At 36.7% G+C, this 23,300-nt stretch overlaps 1 protein-coding gene across 2 annotated transcripts in view; it reads left to right on the top strand.

The window, feature by feature from the left end:
- The window catches only part of AP3S1 (adaptor related protein complex 3 subunit sigma 1), a 70,511-nt gene that overhangs the window by 30,550 nt on the left and 16,661 nt on the right, over positions 1–23,300 (top strand). Inside the window, exon 4 of one of the 2 annotated variants that reach the window (XM_008014190.3) lies at positions 21,169–21,240. The exons of the other annotated variant lie outside the window; for it this stretch is intronic. Coding sequence (XP_008012381.1) covers positions 21,169–21,240 — 72 coding nt within the window. The remainder of the gene's footprint in view (positions 1–21,168; positions 21,241–23,300) is intronic. 2 annotated transcript variants of the gene reach the window in all.

The following is a 23,300-nucleotide window of genomic DNA, read 5'->3' as shown; positions in this document are numbered from 1 at the left end:
TGATACCATTCATATAACTGGAAGCATATATTTTAATACAGAGAGTTAGTGTCTCTGAGGTATGCATATGTTGTCCCAAATATGAGTTTGTATCTTGTATAAAATCTGGGAGAAGGCATTATTAGTAAATTCGATATGAAATTTACACCACTATTCCACCAGTACTGAATTTACATCAGTATTCCACAGAATTTACACCAGCTACTCAATGAATTATCAGTTTTTCTTTTCTTTTCTTTCTTTTTTAAAATTCCTTGTAAGTTTGGAAAAAAGGGGTAGACATTTTTTGTTATTGATATATACCATTTTAGTGTGATATTAACTGCCATGTATGTGAGAGTTAATAGCTAGCTTTTTAAGGAGTCCTTTCTGTTGTAGCATATTGTTATTGGAAGTTGGAAGTGTTAAAATATTTACAGGATGAGAATAAAAGTTTATCAAATATTAATGTTGGGTTGAGTTATTTATAAGCAGTCGTATTGTCCTTAATTAGTTTATTATGCCAAGCTGATAATGGAGGCATATAAATTCACTGGATAATTCCAAATTTCTATTACAGTTTTCTGTACCACATATAACAGTAATCAGAGCATCAGTCTTATTCAGTTGTAGCTAGTTGAAAAAAAAAATAACAAAATTGAGAACTAACAGCTAAACTTTTCTTAGGTTTAGAAAGATACATTCTGACCATGTTGTTAGAATGTATATTTAAACTGGAACTCCATATATAACATTTGTTATTATTACAGTACCATTAGACTACCTTTTCAGGAATTATTTTATTCGTGGCTGCTGATGCTAAGTTAGTATGATATTGAGCAAGTTATTTATTCTTTATAGACCTTAATTTTTTTTTACCTGTAAAGTATACTTGTTTCAACATGTTGCCTACAGACATGAGGTTGTTAGAAAAGACCTGTGAATTAAAGCTATCTATTATCTTGTAGTGGTTAAAACCATTCAGCTCTGCCATATAGAAGCTATGTAATTTTGGGCAAATTATTTAACCTCTTTGACCCTAACTTTCCTCATCCACAAAACAGAGATAATAACAACACCACCAACTCACAGAGTAGGTGTGCACATTAAAAAAAGATATTTCATGTGAAACCCATGACTAAATGATGAACATGTCCGTGGTTTTTAGCTAACATTATCATTAAAGCATGTATTTGTAAGAAAGGCATATAAAATATTATTTTGTTAGTACACAAACTGAATTAAGTAAATAGGTTTTTTTTTTTTTTTTAATCTTTCTGACTTTCTCATTGTTAGAAGCATTTGTGAATCTTTTTATCCTATATGTTGTTTGATGGCTTGGAATGAATTTTATATGACACATTTATGTGATAAGAAATAGTCTTCACTGGGGAAATTTATAAGGCAAGAATACTTAAGTGAAGAAAGGTCTCTGATCTTCTCAGCATCACCTAATAAATTATGGTGAGGTAGGTACTGCTGACTGAATGAACATACAGTGGTGTGCCAATGAAGGCCCACCCAGTTATTGTTCTCATCTATCATGATGGTAGGCCTGAAAGTACACTTGTTGGTGGGGTAACAGATATACTGTTTAAGCCTTGGGCTGTGTAGGTTTGGGTACCACCTGTTTTTTAAAATTGCCTGGGAAAACCAACCGTCTAGCACTTGGAAATTGTGGGAATTTGCAACTCTCCTGTTGGAGATAAACTAGCTCCTGGTCCCAGAAGCAGATGAGTTTCTGGTACAGTTCCTCCTGCTGGAGCAAGAGGGATCCCTGGCCTAGCGAGCTTATTTTCCAGGCACTCAAGTGAATGCCTAGGATCATTTTAGAAAAATTCTGCCTCCTACATTATACTGTGTTACCCGGTTATTTAAAACTTTCTGTTTTCAATAAGATTTGTTTCTCATATATTTTTGGGCAACCCCCAATTTTTTAAAAATAGTTTGGGTCAGATTGTTAGAGTTGTACAGGATTCCTAAAATTATTTTCCTGTATTATTTTCATGCTTGAGAAGTCTAATTTCCAGCAATTGCAAATATAATAATTCTTAGTTATTTATGTTGCTATTTATTTGTGACAAACCCTGGTATCAAATCCTGGTATCAAATTTGATAGTACCTGCTCTTATAATTTACATGTGTCATTGATGTCTTAGCAGTTCTTTTAGGAGGCATCATGGTGTCAAGTTTAGAGTGTCAGGGTGTTAGAGTCAGGTAGTATGGATTTGAATCTTGGCTCTGTCACCTAACAGTTGTATAACTTTAGGCAATTACTTAGCCTCATCTTTCCCCAGTTTTCTTTTTTGTAAGTGTTGATATTCATACTTATCTCACCATTGTTGTAAGAATTAGAACTAATTTATATAAACAACCAGCAAATGATTTAGAATATAGTGGACACACTTTTCTTAGTTACTTCACAGTAGTGAAGGAAGTAGTTTAGAACTCAAGTGCTTAAAATCAGAATTTTGGAGCTGGAAGTGACTTAAAATTTATTTTCTTCCTATCAATGTAGGTTTAAGAGAAAAACTCAGCTTATGTTGGTCTTCTTCTTTGATTTAAGGTAAATTCATCATGTCCTAATGTAGAATGGTTGGTTTTCAGGAAGGAATTGGACATGGTGGGGAGACGCCCCAAATTTGACATTAACCACAGTACAGCTATTAACCCAAGAAATTAACATTGATACACAACTATATAATCTGTAGGCCTTGTTTACAGTTTGCCAGTTGTCCCATTAATGTCCTTTTCTCATTCCGGATGTAATTCACACATTCCATTAGCTGTCGTGTCTCCTTTATCTCCTTTACTGTGTAACAATTCTTTAACTTTGTCTTTCGTTCATGTCTTTCATATACTGATCCTTTTGATGAGTACTAGCTGGTTATTTTGATATTCCCCAATTTGGGTTTATTTGTTACTTCATAATGATACAGATTGTGCATTTTTGGCAAGAATGCCACAGAAATGATGTTATGTCCATAGTGCATCATATCAAGAGATATATGGTGTCCGTTTGTTCCACTACTTGTGATATGTGATGATCACTTGGTTAAGGTGGGGTCCAACAGGTTTATGCACCATAAAGTTTCATTTTCCCATTGTGCTAGTATATTATGGGGAATATTTGAGACTATGTAAATATACTTTTTCTAATCATGTATTTGTTCATTCATCCTAGTATCTATTGATCATTCTTACCTAAAAGAATTATTAATATTTGTGGTGTTTATCAAATGGTGGGGTTTTTTTTCTATCATACCTTCAATATTTAATAGTTGAAATTCTGTGAGGAAAAGCTTTGTGATACATTTTTTTTTATTATACTTTAAGTTCTGGGATACATGTGCAGAAGGTGCAGGTTTGTTACGTAGGTATACACATGCCATGGTGGTTTGCTGCACCCATCAACCCATCATCTACATGAGGTAGATGTAGGATAGCATTATCTCCTAATGCTATTCCTCCCCTAGCCCTCCACACCCTGACAAGTCCCGGTGTGTGATGTTCCCTTCTGTGTGTCCATGTATTCTCATTGTGCAACTCCCACTTATGAATGAGAACATGGCAGTGTTTGGTTTTCTGTTCCTGTGTTCGTTTGCTGAGAATGATGGTTTCCAGCTTCATCCATGTCCCTGCAAAGGACATGAACTCATCCTTTTTATGGCTGCATAGTATTCCATGGTGTGTATATGTGCCACATTTTCTTTATCCAGTCTATCATTGATGGGCATTTGGGTTGGTTCCAAGTCTTTGGTATTGTGAACAGTGCTGCAATAAACATACGTGTGCATGTGTCTTTACAGTAGAATGATTTATAATCCTTTGGGTATTTACCTGGTAATGGGATTGCTAGGTCAAATGGTATTTCTGGTTCTAGGTCCTTGAAGAATCACCACACTGTCTTCCACAGTGGTTGAACTAATTTACACTCCCACCAACAGTTTAAAAGTGTTCCTATTTCTTCACATCCTTGCCAGCATCTGTTGTTTCCTGACTTTTTAATGATTGCCATTCTAACTGGAGGGAGATGGTATCTCATTGTGGTTTTGATTTGCGTTTATTTAATGACCAGTGATGATGAGCTTTTCTTCATGTGTGTTGACTGCATAAATGTCTTCTTTTGAGAAGTGTCTGTTTATATCCTTTGCCCACTTTTTGATGGGATTGTTTTTTCCTTGTAAATTTGTTTAATTTCCTTGTAGATTCTGGATATTAGCCCTTTGTCAGATGGATAGATTGCAAAAATTTTCTCCCATTTTGTAGGCTGCCTGTTCACTCTGATGATAGTTTTTTGTTTGTTTGTTTGTTTGTTTTTGCTATGCAAAAGCTCTTTAGTTTAATTAGATCCCATTTGTCAATTTTGGCTTTTGTTGCAATTGCTTTTGGAGTTTTAGTCATGAAGTCTTTGCCCATGCCTATGTCCTGAATGGTATTGCCTAGGTTTTCTTCTAGGGTTTTTATGATTTTGGGTCTTATGTTTAAGTTTTTAATCCATCTTGAGTTAATTTTTGTATAAGGTGTAAGTAAGGGGTCCAGTTTCAGTTTTCTACATATGGCTAGCCAGTTTTCCAAACACCATTTATTAAGCTGGGAATCTTTTCCCCATTGCTTGTTTATGTCAGATTTGCCAAAGATCAAATGATTGTAGATATGTGGCATTATTTCTGAGACCTCTGTCCTGTTCCATTGGTGTGTATACCTGTTTTGGCACCAGTACCATGCTGTTTGGGTTACTGTAGCCTTATAGTATAGTTTGAAGTCAGGTTATCATGATGCCTCCAGCTTTATTCTTTTTATTTAAGGTTGTCTTGGCTCTACAGGCTCTTTTTTGGTTGCATATGAAATTTAAAGTACTTTTTTCTAATTCTTTGAAGAAAGTGAATGGTAGCTTGATGAGGATAGCATTGAATCTATAAATTACTTTGGACAGTATGACCATTTTCATGATACTGATTCTTCCTATCCATAAGCATGGAATGTTTTTCCATTTGTTTGTGTTCTCTCTTATTTCCTTGAGCAGTAGTTTGTAATTCTCCTTGAAGAGGCCCTTCGCATCCCTTGTAAGTTGTATTCTTAGGTATTTTATTCTCTTTGTAGCAATTGTGAATGGGAGTTCACTCATGATTTGGCTCTGTTTGTCTATTATTGGTGTACAGGAATGCTTGTGATTTTTGCACGTTGATTTTGTATCCTGAGACTTTGCTGAAGTTACTTATCAGCTTCAGGAGATTTTGGGCTGAGACGATGGGGTTTTCTAAATATATAGTCATGTCATCTGCATACAGAAGCAATTTGACTTTCTCTCTTCCTATTTGAATACCCTTTATTTCTTTCTCTTTCCTGATTGTCCTGGCCGGAACTTCCAATACTGTGTTGAATAGGAGTGGTGACAAGAGGGCATCCTTGTCTTCTGCCAGTTTTCAAAGGGAATGCTTGCAGCTTTTGCCCATTCAGTATTATATTGGCTGTGGTTTTGTGATAAATAGCTCTTATTATTTTGAGATATGTTCCATCTATATGTAGTTTATTGAGAATTTTTAGCATGAAGGGGTGTTGAATTTTGTCGAAGGCCTTTTCTGCATCTATTGAAATAATCATGTGGTTTTTGTCATTGGTTCTATTTATGTGATGGATTACGTTTATTGATTTGCGTGTGTTAAACCAGCCTTGCCACCCAGGGATGAAGCCGACTTGATCATGGTGGATAAGCTTTTTGATGTGCTGCTGGATTCGGTTTGCCAGTATTTTATTGAGGATTTTCGCGATCAATGTTCATCAGGGATATTGGCCTAAAATTCTCTTTTTTTTGTTGTGTCTTTGTCAGGCTTTGGTATCATATCATGATGATGATGGCCTCAAAAAATGAGTTAGGGAGGAGTCCCTCTTTTTCCACTGATCAAAATAGTTTCAGAAGGAATGGTACCAGCTCATCTTTGTACCTCTGGTAGAATTCAGCTGTGAATCTGTCTGGTCCTGGACTTTTTTTGGTTGGTAGGCTATTAATTACTGCCTCAATTTCAGAACTTGTTATTGGTCTGGTTCAGGGATTCAGCCTCTTCCTGGTTTAAGTCTTGGGAGGGTGTATATGTCCAGGAATTTATCCATTTCTTCTAGATTTTCTAGCTTATTTGCATAGAGGTGTTTATAGTATTCTCTGATGGTAGTTTGTATTTCTGTGGGAACAGTGGTTATATCGTCTTTATAATTTTTTATTGTGTCTATTTGATTCTTCTTTTTTCTTCTTTATTAGTCTGACTAGTGGTCTATCTATTTTGTTAGTCTTTTCAAAAAACCACTTCCTGGATTCATTTATTTTTTTGAAAGGTTTTTCACGTGTCTGTCTCCTTCAATTCTGCTCTGATCTTAGTTATTTCTTGTCTTCTACTAGCTTTTGAATTTGTTTGCTCTTGCTTCTCTAATTCTTTTAATTGTGATGTTATGGTGTTGATTTTAGATCTTTCCCAGTTTGTCCTGTGGGGGTTTTAGTGCTATAAATTTCCCTTGAAACACTGCTTTAGTTGTGTCCCAGAGATTCTGGTACATTGTATCTTTGTTCTCATTGGTTTCAAAGAACTCATTTTTTTTCTGCCTTAATTTCATTATTTACCCAGTAGTCACTCTGGAGCAGGTTGTTGAGTTTCCATGAAGTCGTACGGTTTTGAGTGAGTTTCTTAATCCTGAGTTCTAATTTGATATAGCACTGTGGTGAGAGTCTGTTCGTTAATGATTTCTGTTCTTTTGCACTTGCTGGTGAGTATTTTACTTCCAATTACGTGGTCAGTTTTAGAATAAGTGTGATGTGGTGCTGAGAAGAATGTATATTCTATTGATTTGGGGTGGAGAGTTCTGTAGATGTCTGTTAGGTTCACTTGGTCCACAGTTGAGTTCATGTCTTGAATATCCTTGCTTATTTTCTGTCTTGATCTGTCAAATATTGACAATGGGGTGTTGAAGTCTCCCGCTATTATTATGTGGGAGTCTAAATCTCTTTGTATGTCTCTAAGAACTTGCTTTATGAATCTCGGTGCTCCTGTATTGGGATATATATATTTAGGAAAGGTAGCTCTTCTTGTTGCGTTGATCCCTTTACCATTATGTAATGCTCTTCTTCGTCTTTTTTGATCTTTGTTGGTTTAAAGTCTGTTTTATCAGAGACAAGGATTGCAACCCCTACTTTCTTTTGCTTTCCATTTTCTTGGTAAATATTCCTCCATCCCATTATTTTGAGCCTGTGTGTGTGTTTGCACATGAAAGGGTCTTCTGAATACAGCAAACCAATGGGTCTTGACCTTTTATCCAATTTGCCTGTGTCTTTTAATTAGGGTATTTAGCCCTTTTGCATTTAAGGTTAATATTATTTTGTGTGAATCTGATCCTGTCATTATGGTGCTAGCTGGTTATTTTGCCCGTTAGTTGACACAGTTTCTTCATAGTGTTGATGGTCTTTACAATTTGTCATGTTTTTGCAGTGGCTGGTACTGTTTTTTCCTTTCCATATTTAGTGCTTCCTTCAAGAACTCTTGTAAGGCAGGCCTGGTGATGACAGAATCTCTCAGCATTTGCTTGTCTGTAAAGGGTTTTATTTCTCCTTCACTTATGAAACTTAGTTTTTGGCTGGATATGAAATGCTGGGTTGAAAATTCTTTTCTTTAAGAATGTTGAATATTAGCCTCCACTCTTTTCTGGCTTATAAGCCAGAAGGGTTTCTGCAGAGAGATCCGCTGTTAGTCTGATGGGCTTCCCTTTGTGGGTAACCCAACCTTTCTCTCTGGCTACCCTTAACATTTTTTCCTTCATTTCAACCTTGGTGAATTTGACGATTATGTGTCTTGGGGTTGCTCTTCTCGAGGAGTAACTTTGTGATGTTCTCTGTATTTCCTGAATTTGAATGTTGGCCTGCCTTGCTAGGTTGGGGAATTTCTCCTGGATAATATCCGGAAGAGTGTTTTCCAACTTGCTTCCATTCTCCCTGTCACTTTCAGGTACACCAATCAAACGTAGATTAAGTCTTTTCACATAGTGCCATATTTCTTGGAGGCATTGTTTGTTCCTTTTCATTCCTTTTTCTCTAATCTTGTCTTCAAGCTTTATTTCATTAAGTTGATCTTCAATCTGTGATATCCTTTCTTCCACTTGATTGATTCAGCTATTGATACTTGTGTGTGCTTCATGAAGTTCTCGTGCTGTGTTTTTCAACTCCACCAGGTCATTTACGTTCCTCTCTAAACTGGTTATTCTAGTTAGCAATTTGTCTAACCTTTTTTGAAGGTTCTTAGCTTCCTTGCATTGGGTTAGAACATGCTCTTTTAGCTCAGAGGAGTTTGTTATTACCCACCTTCTGAAGCCTACTTATGTCAATTTGTCAAACTCATTCTCCATCCAGTTTTGTTACCTTGCTGGCGAGGAATTGTGGTCCTTTGGAGGAGAAGAGGCGGTCTAGTTTTTGGAATTTTCAGACTTTTTGCACTGGTTTTTCCTCGTCTTCATGGATTTATCTACCTTTGGCCTTTGATGTTGGTAACCTTCAGATGGGGTTTTTGTGTGGACATCCTTATGGTCCTTGTTGATGCTATTCTTTTCTGTTTGTTAGTTTTTCTTCTAACAGTCCGTTCTGCTGCAGGTCTTCTGGAGCTTGCTAGAGGTCCACTCCAGACCCTGTTTGCCTGGGTATCACCAGCAGAGGCTGCAGAACAGCAAAGATTGCTGCCTGTTCCTTCCTCTGGAAGGTTTGTCCCAGAGGAGCACCCACCAGATGCCAGCCAGAGCTCTCCTGTATGAGATGTCTGTTGACCCCTGCTGGGAGGTGTCTCCCAGTCAGGAGTCACAGGGCTCAGGGGCCTACTTGAGGAGGCAGTCTGTCCCTTATCAGAGCTCGAGCACTGTGCTGGGAGATTGCTGCTCTCTTCGGAGCTGGCAGGCACGAACGTTTAAGTCTGCTAAAGCTGCACCTACAGCCACCCCTTCCCCCAGCTGCTCTGTCCCAGGGAGATGGGAGTTTTATCCATAAGCCCCTGGCTGGGGCTGTTGCCTTTCTTTCAAAGATGCCCTGCTCAGAGAGGAGTAATCTAAAGAGGCAGTCTGGCCACAGTGGCTTTGCTGTGTTGCGGTGGGCTCCGCCCAGTTCGAACTTCCAGGTGGCTTTGTTTACACTGTGAGGGTTAAACCACCTACTGAAGCCTCAGTAATGGCAGACACCTCTCCCCGACTAAGCTCCGGTGTCTCAGGTTGACTTCGGACTGCTGTGCTGGCAGCGAATATTCAAGCCAGTGGACCTTAGCTTGCTGGGCTCCATGGGAGTGGGATCCACTGAGCGAGATAGACCACTTGGCTCCCTGGCTTCAGCCCCCTTTCCGGGGGAGTGAATGGTTCTGTCTTGCTGGTGTTCCAGGTGCCACTGGGGTATGACAAAAAACTCCTGCAGCTAGCGTGGTGTCTGCCCAACGGCTGCCCAGTTTTGTGCTAAATCCTAGGGACCTGGCAGTATAGGCACCTGAGGGAATCTCCTGATCTGCAGGTTGCAGAGACCATAGGAAAAGCGTAGTATGGGGGCCAGGTGGCACCATCCTTTACAGCACAGTCCCTCACAGCTTCCCTTGGCTATGAGAGGGAGTTCCCCAACCCCTTACGCCTCCCTGGTGAGGCAATGCCCCACCCTGCTTCTGCTCACCCTTCCTGGGCTACACTCACTGTCTCGCCAGTCCTAATGAGATGAGCCAGGTACCTCAGTTGGAAATGCTGAAATCAACTGCCTTCTGCATTAATCTTGCTGGGAGCTGCAGACTGGATCTGTTCTTATTCGACCATCTTGCCAGCCACCTCCTTTGTAATATTTTTACTCTTTTTAAGTCACTGCTCAAAATATCAATCATACCATATTCAACTATAGGTAGAAGAATGTATTTTTAGGCCAAATACCATTTTAAAAATCAGCTTTTGCTTGGGAGTTTAAATATCGTTTTGACAATTTTTGTCAATGTAAGCTTTAAAAAATGTTCTCATGAGTAGTTTTGTACACAGAAAGAAATTATTCAGAGTTTACTTTCATTTTTAAAATTAATACTTATTAACCTTACAAATTCATAAACCCGGTTCTTTCTTAGAAATTCAACATACAAATCAAATTAAGTCACTTAAATGGAGGGACTGAAACATAATTAAGCTTCCTATAGTACAAGCAGTCCTCGCTTTGCAGAATACCGTGGTAATAATTCATGTTTTCAGGAACCATGTTTATCACTTTGCACGGTTCAGTGGTTGCTGAGATCCATTAACATGGTACCGTATAAAGCAAGGAGTACCTGTATTTTAAACTGAATTTATATATGTAATATATATAATATTATGCTCATATTTTGGCAAACTTTCTCAAATTTTTAAATATCTCAAATTAATTTTTAGAAGTTCATGTATTATGGTGATTCTTAAGTTATCTTAAACATTCTAATACATAAATCAATGTAGGCAAGTTTTCCTTTATATTTCAGCTTAAAAAGGCAGGTGGATCATGAGGTTTGAGGAGGTTGAGACCAGCCTGGCCAACATGGTGAAACCCCATCTCTACTAAAGATACAAAAAATTAGCTGGGCAGGGTGGTGTGCGCCTGTACCCAGCTACTTGGGAGACTGAAGCAGGAGAATCGCTTGAACCCCGGGGGGGCGGAGGTTGCCATGAGCTGAGATCACACCTTTGCACTCCAGCCTGGGCGACAGGGTGAGACTTCATCTCAAAAAAAAAAAAAAAGAAAGAAAGAAAAAACAACCCATTCCAATTGGATATTCAGGTTTACATTGAAATTTAGATTTATAAAAGCCTAGTCTGTTAAGTATTCTTATGATACCACATTTTTTAAGGCGTAAGTATTTAAATATCAACTATATAGATTCTTTCTAAACTTAACATGAAAATACTAATATTATAGGTTCACATCATAATTTGTTACTTTAAATCTTTCTGGATTAAAAAATCACTTAACTAGTAAGGCAACCATTTTTTTTCCTAGTTTCTGAGGTTATTATATGTTGACTTGAGAGGCCCTGGCCTGATACTAAGATTGATTCTTTGCTAACACACTAATAGGAACACTGATACAGACATTCTATCACATAGAAAAATTGTTGATCTCAAAATTTTTCCTGGGTTGAAATCATAGCCCTATGACTTAATAATATGAACTTAACTAATATTACTTCTTTCTACTTCCAGAAGTCTGCACTAACATTATGGCCAATATCATTTACTACATTAGTTGTATTTCCGTTTCTTCTGCTTTCTTGAGTATCTCAGTGTCTTCCTCCTGGTTCCAAAGACACATTAATGACTTTCCATCTGTATTAGTCAGTGTCCTCCAGAGAGACAGAACTGATAGGATATATGTATATATGAAAGGGAGTTAGTTTATTAGGGAGAATTGGCTCACACAGTCACAAGGCAAAGTCCCACAGTAGGCCGTCTGCAAGCTGGGGAAGAAAGAAGCCAGTAGTGGCTCAGTCTGAGTCCAAAAGCCTCAAAAACATGGAAGCCAACAGTGCAGCCTTCAGTCTGTGGCCAAAGGCCGGAGAGTCCCCTGGCAAACCATGGTGTAAAACCAAGAGTCCAAAGGCTGAAGAACCTGGAGTCTGATGTTTTAGGGCAGGAGAAACCAAAGGAAGCAATCAGTGTGGGAGAAAGATGAAAGCCAGTAGACTCAGCAAGCAAGGTTATTTCACCTTCTTTTGCCTGCTTTGTTCTAGCCATGCTGGCAGCCAGTTGGATGGTGCCCACCCACACTGAGAGCAGGTCTTCCTCTCCCAGTCCACTGACTCAAATGTCAGTCTCCTCCGGCAACACCCTCACAGACACGTCCAGAAAGAGTACTTTACCAGTTATCTAGGCATCCTTCAATCAAGTTAACACCTAATATTAACCATCATCATGTTGAATCCTTTTGTTAACTTCTTTTATTCTCCTTGAAATTTATCATTTGATTTAGGCAGATGAAACACTTTAAAGAATGGTGTGAAAAGCCTGTGTTTGTAGTTAGTTCTTTTTCTATTTCTTCACTTGAAAGGAAGTTATGAATGAGATTTTAACAGTTAACAGTAGATTTTTGTGGGTGCTGTATGGACAGTTCAGATTTTTGCTTTATACTTTTCTGTATTTTCCATATTTTCTAAATGATCGCTTCTTACTACATTAGAAATAATATATTATTTGTTGTTGATGTCGGTTCTGGAATTAGATTTTTGAGATTTGAATCAGGACTCTACCATTAAGTGTTAGGAGTTAACCTTTTGCTTTAGATTACTCTTCTGCAAATGGTTGATGATAAAAGTAGTTGCCTTATGGGATTACTGTGAAGGCTCAAATAAAATACTTAAAGCACTCTGAACAGTGTTAATGCCACAATACTACGTAGAGTTGACTCTTGAACAACACAGGTATGAACTGTGTGGGTCAACTTATACACAGATTTTTTAAAACAAAGATTACGCTGAGTGTACCTGCCTCTCGTGCCTCCCATTCCACCTCCTCCACTTCTTCCATCTCTGCCACCCGCGAGACAGCAAAACCAACCCCTCGTCTTCCTAAGTCTGCCCAATGTGAAGACGAAGATAAAGATCTTTATGATGAACTATTTCCACTAAATGAATAGTAAATATATGTTCTCTTCCTCACTATTTTCTTAATAACATTTTTTCTCCAGCTCATTTTATTGTAAGATTACAGTATATAATACATACAACAAAAAATGTACTAATTGACTGTTTATGTTATCGATAAGTCTTCTGGTCAGCAGCAGGCCATTAGTAGTTAGGTTTTTAGTGAGTCAAAAGTTGTACACAGATTTTCAACTGTGTGGAGAGTCAGCATCCCAATCCCCCTGTTGTTCAAAGATCAACTGTACCAAGTAAATGCTAGCTGTTACTATCTTTAACTTTCTATAAACCACAGAGAAAGAATCATTAATGTAAACTCTTTCAGAATTGTTATGACGTGATACAGAAGATAGATGGTCCTTTCTTCAACTCTTAATTTCTCTATATTGACATTAAGAGTTCATTATGCATTAAGTGCATGGTACATAGTAAATGCACATTAAATGACTGTTTTTGCTAACATTGTCATCACTGGCATGTGAGTGTCCAAGTGAGGTGTAGTAGAAATCCAGTCCAGAATGCAGTCATATGTTGAGTCAAGTGCTATTTACATATCTTGAACACCATACTTTAAAGATTCTTAATAGTACATGCAGTGGTACATATTGGAGAGTGTACCTAGGCTACATTCATAATTGTTCTTCAAAGATAAATGATCTGATTTTAAGTTCAGTTTGTCTTCCCTAGACCTGTTGGTACATTCAGTATTTGTAATGGTATTTTTTAGTTATTGGTTTGAGTTAAACCAAGATGTTTCTCTCTAGAACATCTTGCTGGTGATGAAAAAAATTTTTTTTTGCTTCAGCATATTAGTATCCTTAAATTTATGCCTCCAATTTTTGCACTGAAGACTTTTCCTATCTTATAACATGTCAGTGTAACCCTTTTTTATTTCATTTATTATTGTAGGTTCAAAACAGCAGGATCTGTTCCTCCTGAATTTTAACAGAAATTTCTAAACCAAGAAACAAAATTTTTTTTGACTTAGAAACTTGAAAGGGGGTCTGCCAAATAAGTGGTATTGTTTAAGGGTAATTTGTGATATTTTTATTTTATCTTGTGTACATTTTTATTTCTCCATGTGTTTGTTATTATAATACTAGCTAATGTGTATTGAGTGTTTTCTTTTGTGGGACATTGTTTTAAGCCCTTTATATTGATTCACTTAATCACTAAAACAACTCTATAATATAGGTACCATTATTATGCTCAGATAAGAAACTGAGGCTTAGTGTTAAATAACTTGCCCTGGATCTCAGAGTTAGAGGCAAAGCTAGAATTTGAGTATACGCTTGCTAAAGTTTGTGCTCTTGAGTACTCAGTACTAAGCTGCCACATAATAGATACCTGTTACTCTTTGTAGCCTGGATATATAGGTCACTGTTTATGGCTTGGATGTAAAGACAAAGAAAACACAAGAATGTTTTATAACTAGAATAGCATGGGAAAGGAGAACTGTTAATATTTGGAGGAGGCATTTTTCAGAATCTATTTATTTTTTATATTTATTTTTTGAATACTAGGTAATTAAAATGCAGGACAATTTAAAATATTATCCACCAGCTTTTGAATTCCTTGAAGACAGAGTTTAGGTCTTTGGTTTTATATCCCTGGCACCTCAATAGCTACTCAGTAGTGGTTAGATACCTGTTATATTGAAATTATCTTTAAACTTTATATCATTTTTAAATTGAGACACAAGAGGGTGCTATTTACTATGACACTTCTAGGTCTTACCTCCTTTTATCTTTCTCCTTGTGAAATAATAATGCAACAGCAATTTTGTTGTTGTTATGGTTAGAACCATCAAGACTCTAATTTTTCCCCCTAATTTCTTCACTTCAGATTGTCGTTTATTTGTTTTTTGTTGGCCTTGTCCATGTAACAGATCATCAGTGTGTATGGACCTTAGGGCTCTAGATTTCTAATTATATCAAATAATTTTTGCTAAATCAAAAGAAAATTAATAGAAAGTCTTTTTAAGAAGGTTTTTGATTTTTTAAAACTGAACATAGTATCTGAGTGCTTTAAATTTTAAGATTTTTTTCATAAATTAAGAACATGCAGTTATAATGACATTTTGCTGCAGGGTATACTTTTTTTTATAGTATTCACATTTTTTTACACTTGGTATTGTTCTGAATTAAATGTGGACAGCATTTTTCCTTTCTAAGTTAACATATCACAGTGTCTTGGTGGTTGTGGCATGTAGTTATCTTCGTTTTATATCAGTATTTATCAGCAGAATTACAATTTTCTATTTCTATTTTAATTTTATAATTATCACGTAATTTGAACAGCTAGATAAATAATTCTGGCTGCCATTTATTAAATGGGTCTTTGAAACTATGCTGGGCCCTCGATCTAAATTGTTTAACTCAATTTTTATGATAATCCAGAAAAGTAGGTACTTTTATCTCTCTCTGATAGTTCTGAGATTTAAAGGAGTTAAATGATACTTAAGGCCACAGAGCAGGGATTTGAAGCCACGTATGTCTTCCTGGTTTCAAAGCATGTATCCTCAACACAGTACTGTACTGTCTGTATAGGCAACCCATATTTTTTACCACTCCCTGGTTTACCAGAGGCACACTTAATGCTATCACAAACTTTTTTTTTCTTTTTTGCCCAGTATAATCTGCACATTTAGTAGGTTCTGCTGATCTTTTATAAATACTTGTAAGTGAAGGGGAACTATTTAGACAGCATTTTTACCAGGATGGTCTTCTAACAGTTAAAAAAGGATGACTGCAACATATAGGTAATCAATGGAACTAGAAAAATTAAGAAAGAAAAAATAAAGGCATACTGGAAATTGTATTCTGATTAGTAAATCTAATAATGATTTAAAATCTAGTAAGACCACTCCACATCATACACAAAAATCAATTTCAGATAAATTTGGTTCAAACTTGAAGAGTAAAATAATAAAGCTTTTGTTTTCTTCTGAGTGAATCTCTTTCCTGACCTTGCTGTAGGCCAAGATTCCTTACAGTGGACATAAAACAATATTAACTATAAAGAAAAAAACTGAAAAATTGGATTTTATTGGAATGGAAAATTTCTGCTCTTGGAATGAAAAGGCAAGCCTCAGAACTGGCAAAGATATTTGTAATACATATGACAAAAGACTGTAGCTAGAATATATAAAGAATTCCTATACATCAATAAGAAAATACAGACCACTTTAATCCCAGCTACTCAGGTGTCTGAGGTGGAAAGATTGCTTGAGCCCAGGAGTTTGAGACCAGCCTGGGCAACATAGTGAGACCATGTTTAAGAAAAAATAATGATAAAAAGACCAATAGAAAATGAGCAGAAATCTTGAACAGACTTTATGAAAATGGATATCTAAATGGGTAATACAGATGAAATGGTACACAGTCTTATATCAGAGAAGTACAAGTTAATATCATCATATACCACCACACACCGTTGAGTATGGTTAAAGTTAAAAGATGGGTAACATAAGGTGGTGACAAGGCTATAGAACTGCAGAAACTCTCATATACTGCTGTTTAAAGTCTAAGTGTGCATAATTGTTTTGAAAGTCTATTTGGCACTCTATACTAAAGCTTAACCTACGCGACTCTTTGACCTATGAGTTCTATTCCGAGTATATAGTCAGTAGATATGTGTATATATATATGTTCACCAAAAGATGTGTAAGAAATGTTTCTAACAGTACTAATTGTAATGGCACCATACTGGAAACAACCCAAATTTATATCACCAGTAGAGTGGACACATTGTGATATTCTAATTCAATGGCATACTGTACAACTAAGAATGATTAGCTGTTGTATTATGTAGTAACCTGAATAAATCTCACAAAGAAAACAATGAAGAAGCCACTCACAAAAGAGCATATATCCTATGATCTCATTTTAATATGGTTCAGACATAGATAAAATGTAGTCATAGTGTTAGAAAGTAGGGTATTGTTTACCTTTGATGGTTGATAGTGACTGATGGACTCTGAGAAGGCTTCTATAATGCTAGTAATGTTAAAACATGATTTGAGTGTTGATTATACAGAAAATTTATGTTATATGTTATGATTTTTGTACTTTTCTATGTGTATGTTATACTTAAGTAAAAATTTAAGCAGGGGGTAGAACTTAAATGGCTTTATTTTCCATAACTTTTAACTATGATTTTCTAAATAGGTATTCAAATGATTTCTAAGTTAAAGACTATTTTCAAAGTAAATATTTTCTTCTTTCTCAATAGAAATGTCACCAGTACCTTGAGTTGTTTCCGGAGCCCTGGTATTATCCCAGGCTGTCTAGTTTCTTTAAGCAATGCCTATTAATAGGGGTCTAAAGCAAAACAGTAAGAAAAAGAACTTTCCCAACTATTTCATGAGGGCTGCCCTGGTAACAGCAAGAATTTTCCTCTTTTCACTCCTATTATTACTTGCTCCAAAAAGTTAATATTTGTTCATTGCTTACTCTGTGTTCAAGCAGCGTTACCCCATTCAGTCCTCATAACAGGAGTCTGTTGTATCAAAGAGGAAAAATGTATCTGAATTAGTTAGAATGAATAAAGTCATTTCAGGTACCGTGTCACCAGGGCCTTGAGGAGAAATAAATAAAGTTGGGAGTTTGGGTGGATACTAAATGATACTAATTTTTTACCTACCAAAAAATTAAACTAAAATCTCACTTGTGGCTGACCTGTTGTAAAAGGAAAATGCAAGATGGTTTTTCGCCTCTACCCCCACAGTCACTCAATACAATACATCTGACACCAGATGTGTGGGAGTTTGTTCCCGACACACCAAGCAGTTCTCCTGCTGGGTGTCCTATAATTCAGTGCTGACAGTGTCTACATGGGGATAGTATCAGATCCCATGACACAGTCCCACAAGGCTGCCCCCACTTCAGATGCCAGTTGCAAGTAGTAGGTTGTGACCTGTACTTCTGATTGAGTGATGGTAAATTGGGATTCTTGTGACCCCCCTCCTCAGTTCGATTAATTTCCCAGAGCACTTTACAGAACTCAGGGAAACACATTTACCCACTTATTATAAAGAATATTACAAAGGATACAGATGGGTGGGACCCTCATGGAGAACCTCTGCTAGGGCAGTGTGGAAGGGAAATGTGGGGTCAGAGCCACCACGCAGAGTCCGTACTGGGGCACTGCCTCATGGAGCTGTGAGAAGAGGGCCATCATCCTCCAGACCCCAGAATGATAGATCCACTGACAGCTTGCACTGTGTGCCTGGAAAAGCCATAGACGCTCAACACCAGCCTGTGAAAGCAGCCAGGAGGGAGGCTGTACCCTGCAAAGCCACAGGATTGGAGCTGCCCAAGGCTGTGGGAGCCCACTTCTTGCGTCAGTGTGACCTGGATGTGAGATATGGAGTCAAAGGAGATGATTTTGGAGCTTTAAGATTTGACTCCCCCACTGGATTTCAGATTTGCATGCACCTTAATAATTCAACCAAAAAATGGGCAAAAGATTTGAATAGACATTTCTCAAAAGAAGACATACAAATGCCAAACAGGCACGTGAAAAGGTGCTTAACATCATTGATCATCAGAGAAATGTAAATCAAAACTGCAGTGAGATATCATCTCATCCCAGTTAAAATGTCTTATATGCAAAGTCAGGCAATAATACATGCTGGCAAGGTTGTGGAGAAAAGGGAACCCTTGTACACTTGGTGAGAACGTAAATTAGCACAACCACCATGGGGAGCAGTTTGGAGGTTCCTCAAAAAACTAAAAATAGAGCTACCATAGGATCCAGCTCACTGCTGGGTATATATTCAAAAGAAAAGAAATCAGTATATCAAAGAGATGTCTGCACTCCCATATTTGTTGCAGCTCTGTGTAGAATATCCAAGATTTGGAAGCAACCTAAGTGTTCATCAGCAGATGAATAATAGATAAAGAAAATGCAGTACATATACACAATGGAGTACTAGCAAAAAGAATGATGTTGTCATTTGCAACAACATGGATGGATAGAACTGGAGATCATTATGTTAAGTGAAAGAAGCCAGACACAGAAAGACAAATATCATATGTTCTTACTTAATTTTAGGATCTAAAAATCAAAACAATTGAAGTCATGGACATAGAGAGTAGAAGGATGGTTACGAGAGACTTGGAAGGGTAGTGGGGGGCTGGAGAAAGGTGGAGATGATTAATGGATACAAAAAAATAGAATGAATAAGACCTACTATTTGATAGCTCATTATGGTGATTATAGTCAATGACCATTGAATTGTACATTCAAAAATAAGTAAAAATGTATAATTGGATTGTTTGTAGCACAAAGGATAAATGCTTGAGGGAATGGATACCCCATTTCCTTTGAAGTGATTATTGTGCATTGCATGCCTGTATCAAAACATTTCATGTACCCCACAGATGTGTATACCTACTGTGTACCCACAGAAATTAAAATAAATTATAGCTAGACAAAATTAACTGTATATATTAACTATAATAATTTTGTTGTCACCTCCTTGTGGTGAGGTCAAGTGTTTTGAGTATCTGCTTAAATTGCTATGTCCTGCTAATTGCTATGTCCCCATGAGCAAAAAGTAATCTCTCCTGGTTCTTACGTATTTTTCATCATGTTTACTCAATATCGTAATCCTTGAATAACACCATGGTAACTCCCATACCAAGTGCCACTAGTGATGGTAGAAGTGCCCCCAAGAAGCAGAGAATGTCATGACATTACCAGCAAAAGTTGAATCACTTGATATGTACCTTAGATTGAGATCTGCAGCTGTGGTTGCTTTCCATTTCAAGATAAGTGGATCCAGCATACAGACCGTTGAACAGCAAGAAAAGGAAATTTTTGGGAAATTTCATGAAGGCATGAAAACGTTATTTCACATATTTTGTGAAATATGAAATATGTGTTAATTAACTATGTCATTGGTAAGGCTTCCATCAACAGTAAACTATTAGTAGATTTGGGGAATTCAAAGTTATGCATGAATTTTCAGCTGCCTGGATGGTTGGAGTCCCAAACGCTATGTTGTTCAAGGATGAACTGTAGTTACATGTCCACTTAGCCATCTAACATTGATGCCAGGAAGGAACCTTGGATTGTGGATGTGTAGAAAGGTGCCCTACATAGGAGCAACTATAGCAAGAAGCCTCTTGTTTACATTTTACTCCTTTCCCCATAGGATCACCTGTGAATACTGGGATGACTATTCATTTCAATAAACTAGGGATAGTCCTGGTTTATAGCTGTTGTTCCAGGCTATTATTACATTATGATAATATTGCATCCTATTATGTAATTTAGTATTAATAGCTGTTTCTTTTTACTTTTAATACTACCCCATTTGGGATGATAAATTGTATGGTCACTTTATCTGAAATTACCACTGAAAGGGGTGGTGAGAATAGAAATGGGAATAGAATAGTTGGTGACAACTATGCAGTGTGGAATTTAAGAGACTGATTTTTGAAGGTTTGCATCAGGGATCATCAAGACCATCTCAATCATTTACTAGGATGCACTGGACTCAGAAGTTGCTATATTCATGCTATGGTTTATTATAGTGAAAGGATACAGAGTAAAGTCAGCAAAGGCACATGGGATGAAGTCTGGAAGACTCCAGTTGCAAGCTGTCAGGTGTTCCTTTCTACTGGAGTTACACAGGACATGTTTAATTTCCCCCAAAATATGTGATAATGTGTACAGAATATTCCCAACCAGGGAAGTTTACCCTGGGGGTCAGTCACATGGGTATGTCATGCCTGCATGACTGACCTTGGCTACTTAAGCTTCAGATCCCCAGAGAAAAAGCTTATATTCACTGTAAATCAACATTATTAACATAAAGTACCTGCTCATACTGGTACAGCATGGCCCAAGACCTCCAGCACGCAAAAACACTCTAATCGGACAACTTTCTGAAAGGTCGGAGCTTAGTTCTCAGGAGCTGGCCAAGGGCTGGTCCTGAAAACAGTCCATTTATGGGAATGTGCAGAGTTTAAACAATGCAAGCTTGTTGAGATGACTCTTTTCCACACGATGTCATACAAGTTACTCAGTTTAGAGTTTGTACCCAGGTAAGTCTGATTCCAAGGTCTGTGCTTTTTCCATAGGTAGTTTTTAGTGGTCTTTTATACTGATTTGATAATTAAAAGTTACTGGCTACATTAGATATAGTAGGGAGTTGGACTGTGCCTCACCTCTCTTGATAGATATTTCCTAATGAGCTTTCTTCCCCCACTCACGTCAAAATAAGGAGACTTAGTTGAGTATTTTTAAGTGATTTTGTAAGAAGTGGTGCTAAGACTTTCTAGTTTTAGTGATTTTCAAAAAAAGTTTATTTTGTTTTCTATACTTACGTATTGAAAAGTAGTTTATCTGTAGTTAAACTTGGTATTTTTAGGACTCTATTCTTTTTTTACTTTTTTTACATTTAATACAATTTTTAGTTTGAAAAAGATAAATGTATAATGCAAAATTTTAGTTCATAATTAAGAATTGCCTTCTGTATAGATAACAGGTTTGAATAAATTTAAACAGTCTCAAAACCTTTTTTCTTTTTCCATAGGTATTTGTGGAAACATTAGACAAATGTTTTGAAAATGTCTGTGAACTGGATTTGATTTTCCATGTAGACAAGGTACTATTTCTATTGTCACATCTAAGCTTTTTAAAAAAAACATTAACTTATAATTGTCATAGCAAAAGTGGCTTTAATGAATAATTCTATTTTTTTCTTTTATTTTATTCTTTTATTATTCAGTTCATAAATTGTTTTTACTGTGAGCCAGGCTTTATGGTTGGTGGAGAAGATTCAGATCCTTCCTTAGAGGAGTTCACATCTAAGGGCGGAAACAATGGCATTAACAAATAATAATAGTATGTACAGGATGTTAATGGGGACACAGCTGAACCACTTACCTCTCCCTAGGAGACTGTGAAGGGAGGAAATTACATTTAAACTGGATTTTTAAGGGATTAGTAGATATTTCATACATAGAAAAGGAGAGGATGGTCCTACTGGCAGAGATACAAAATATAGGCCTTTTTGTGAGGAGGGACTGATATTGATCAACAGGGCTAATTTAAAAGAACCATTAATGCCATGACTTTGAACTTTATTGTGAGGCAATTTAATGTTTTTAAACAGGTTTTTACTGACATTATTATTGCTTTGTTTGTATATTTTTTTGATAGAATGATTTTTTCTTGTGTTATGGAGATTGGATTGATAGGTTGAGAAATTAAACACAGGGAAGTCAATTAAGAGTTTATTGCAGTAGTCCAGAAAGAAATGACTAAGACACTACCATGAGGTTTGAAAGAAGGTAAGACACTAAGATGAGGTTTGGGAGAAGGTAGAAGTGATAGGATTTGATGGCTTATTGAAAGCTGGAGGTAAGAGAAAGAATGACAGATTTCTACCAGTATTGGTTGATATTTGTGATACGGAACTTAGGAGGAAGAGATTCCACTTGCACTATGTGCAGATTTTATTCTGTATTAAGTTTGTATAATCTAAGAGATTCTTTATGAGTGATTCAACTATTGAATAAGATAGTCTGAAAATTTTAGCAAAAAAAAAATGCAGTGTGATTTTTAAAAATTGGCTTTATTCAGGCATAATTTACAGGTGTTAAAAGTCAACAGGGTTAAGCTTACAAAACTAAGATTTGACAGGTGTGTATAGTACATGTAACCAGCATCACAATCAAAGTACAAGGCATGAATTTCATTATTTGTGAATGTCAAAAAAATACTTTTCTCTTTAGCCAATATTCTAGATCATATCTCTCATTTACCAAGTGATTTGATTTTATAAATTAATTCACTTTGGACAGAGTACTTAAACATGATATGTTTATGAGTCTGTTTTTAGTGTTCTGCTGTTTTTCTCTAATTACTATGTCTAATGCTTTTTCACACTTACAAAGACTTGTTATTTTTAGTCGTTAGGGTTCACAATACTCAAAATTCTGTTTTGAAGACCAGGTGCTAGTGCTCATGTCTGTAATCCCAGTACTTTGGGAGGCTGAGGTCGGAGGATTGCTTGAGCCCAGGAGTTTAAGGCCATCCTGGGCAAAATGGCAAAACCCAGTCTCTACAAAAAATACAAAAATTAGCCAGGTGTGGTGTTATGCATCTGTAGTGCTAGCTGGTTGGGAGGCTAAGGAGGGAGGATCACCTGAGCCCAGGGAGGTTGAGGCTGCAGTGAGCCATGATTGTGCCACTGAACTTCAGCCTGGGTGACGGAGTGAGACCCTGTCTCAAAAAAGAAAAAAATTTGTGTTTTGATACGTGATTAAAATTTTTAGAAAGCTGTGTTTTAAAATGACTGCTGAGAGGTCATCATTAGCTTATATAAACACATTTACCATCTTTTAAGAAAATTGAGGACTCTCTTGTGAAATGTGGTAAGAGTAAGGTTCTTGTATTTTTTTACTAGAGAAAGAGAATAAAAATTTCGAAGAAAATTAAGCTGTACTCATCTGCAACTTCCATACATGATACAAAATGTTTTTAAAACTTCTATTTCTCATTAGTATGCATTCATTTTAGAAAAATCAGAAAATACAGATGAGAAAAATATGTGAAAATCATCCCTATCCCAGAGATTGCCTAGTGTTAACATTTTAGAATATGTATAGTTCTTGATTTTACATCTTTAAAACAAATAATCTTTAAACAAATGCATCTTTA

Source organism: Chlorocebus sabaeus, chromosome 23 (assembly GCF_047675955.1).
Source record: "Chlorocebus sabaeus isolate Y175 chromosome 23, mChlSab1.0.hap1, whole genome shotgun sequence".
In the NCBI taxonomy this organism is placed as follows: domain Eukaryota; kingdom Metazoa; phylum Chordata; class Mammalia; order Primates; family Cercopithecidae; genus Chlorocebus; species Chlorocebus sabaeus.
This window is presented reverse-complemented; position numbering and strand designations above follow the sequence as displayed.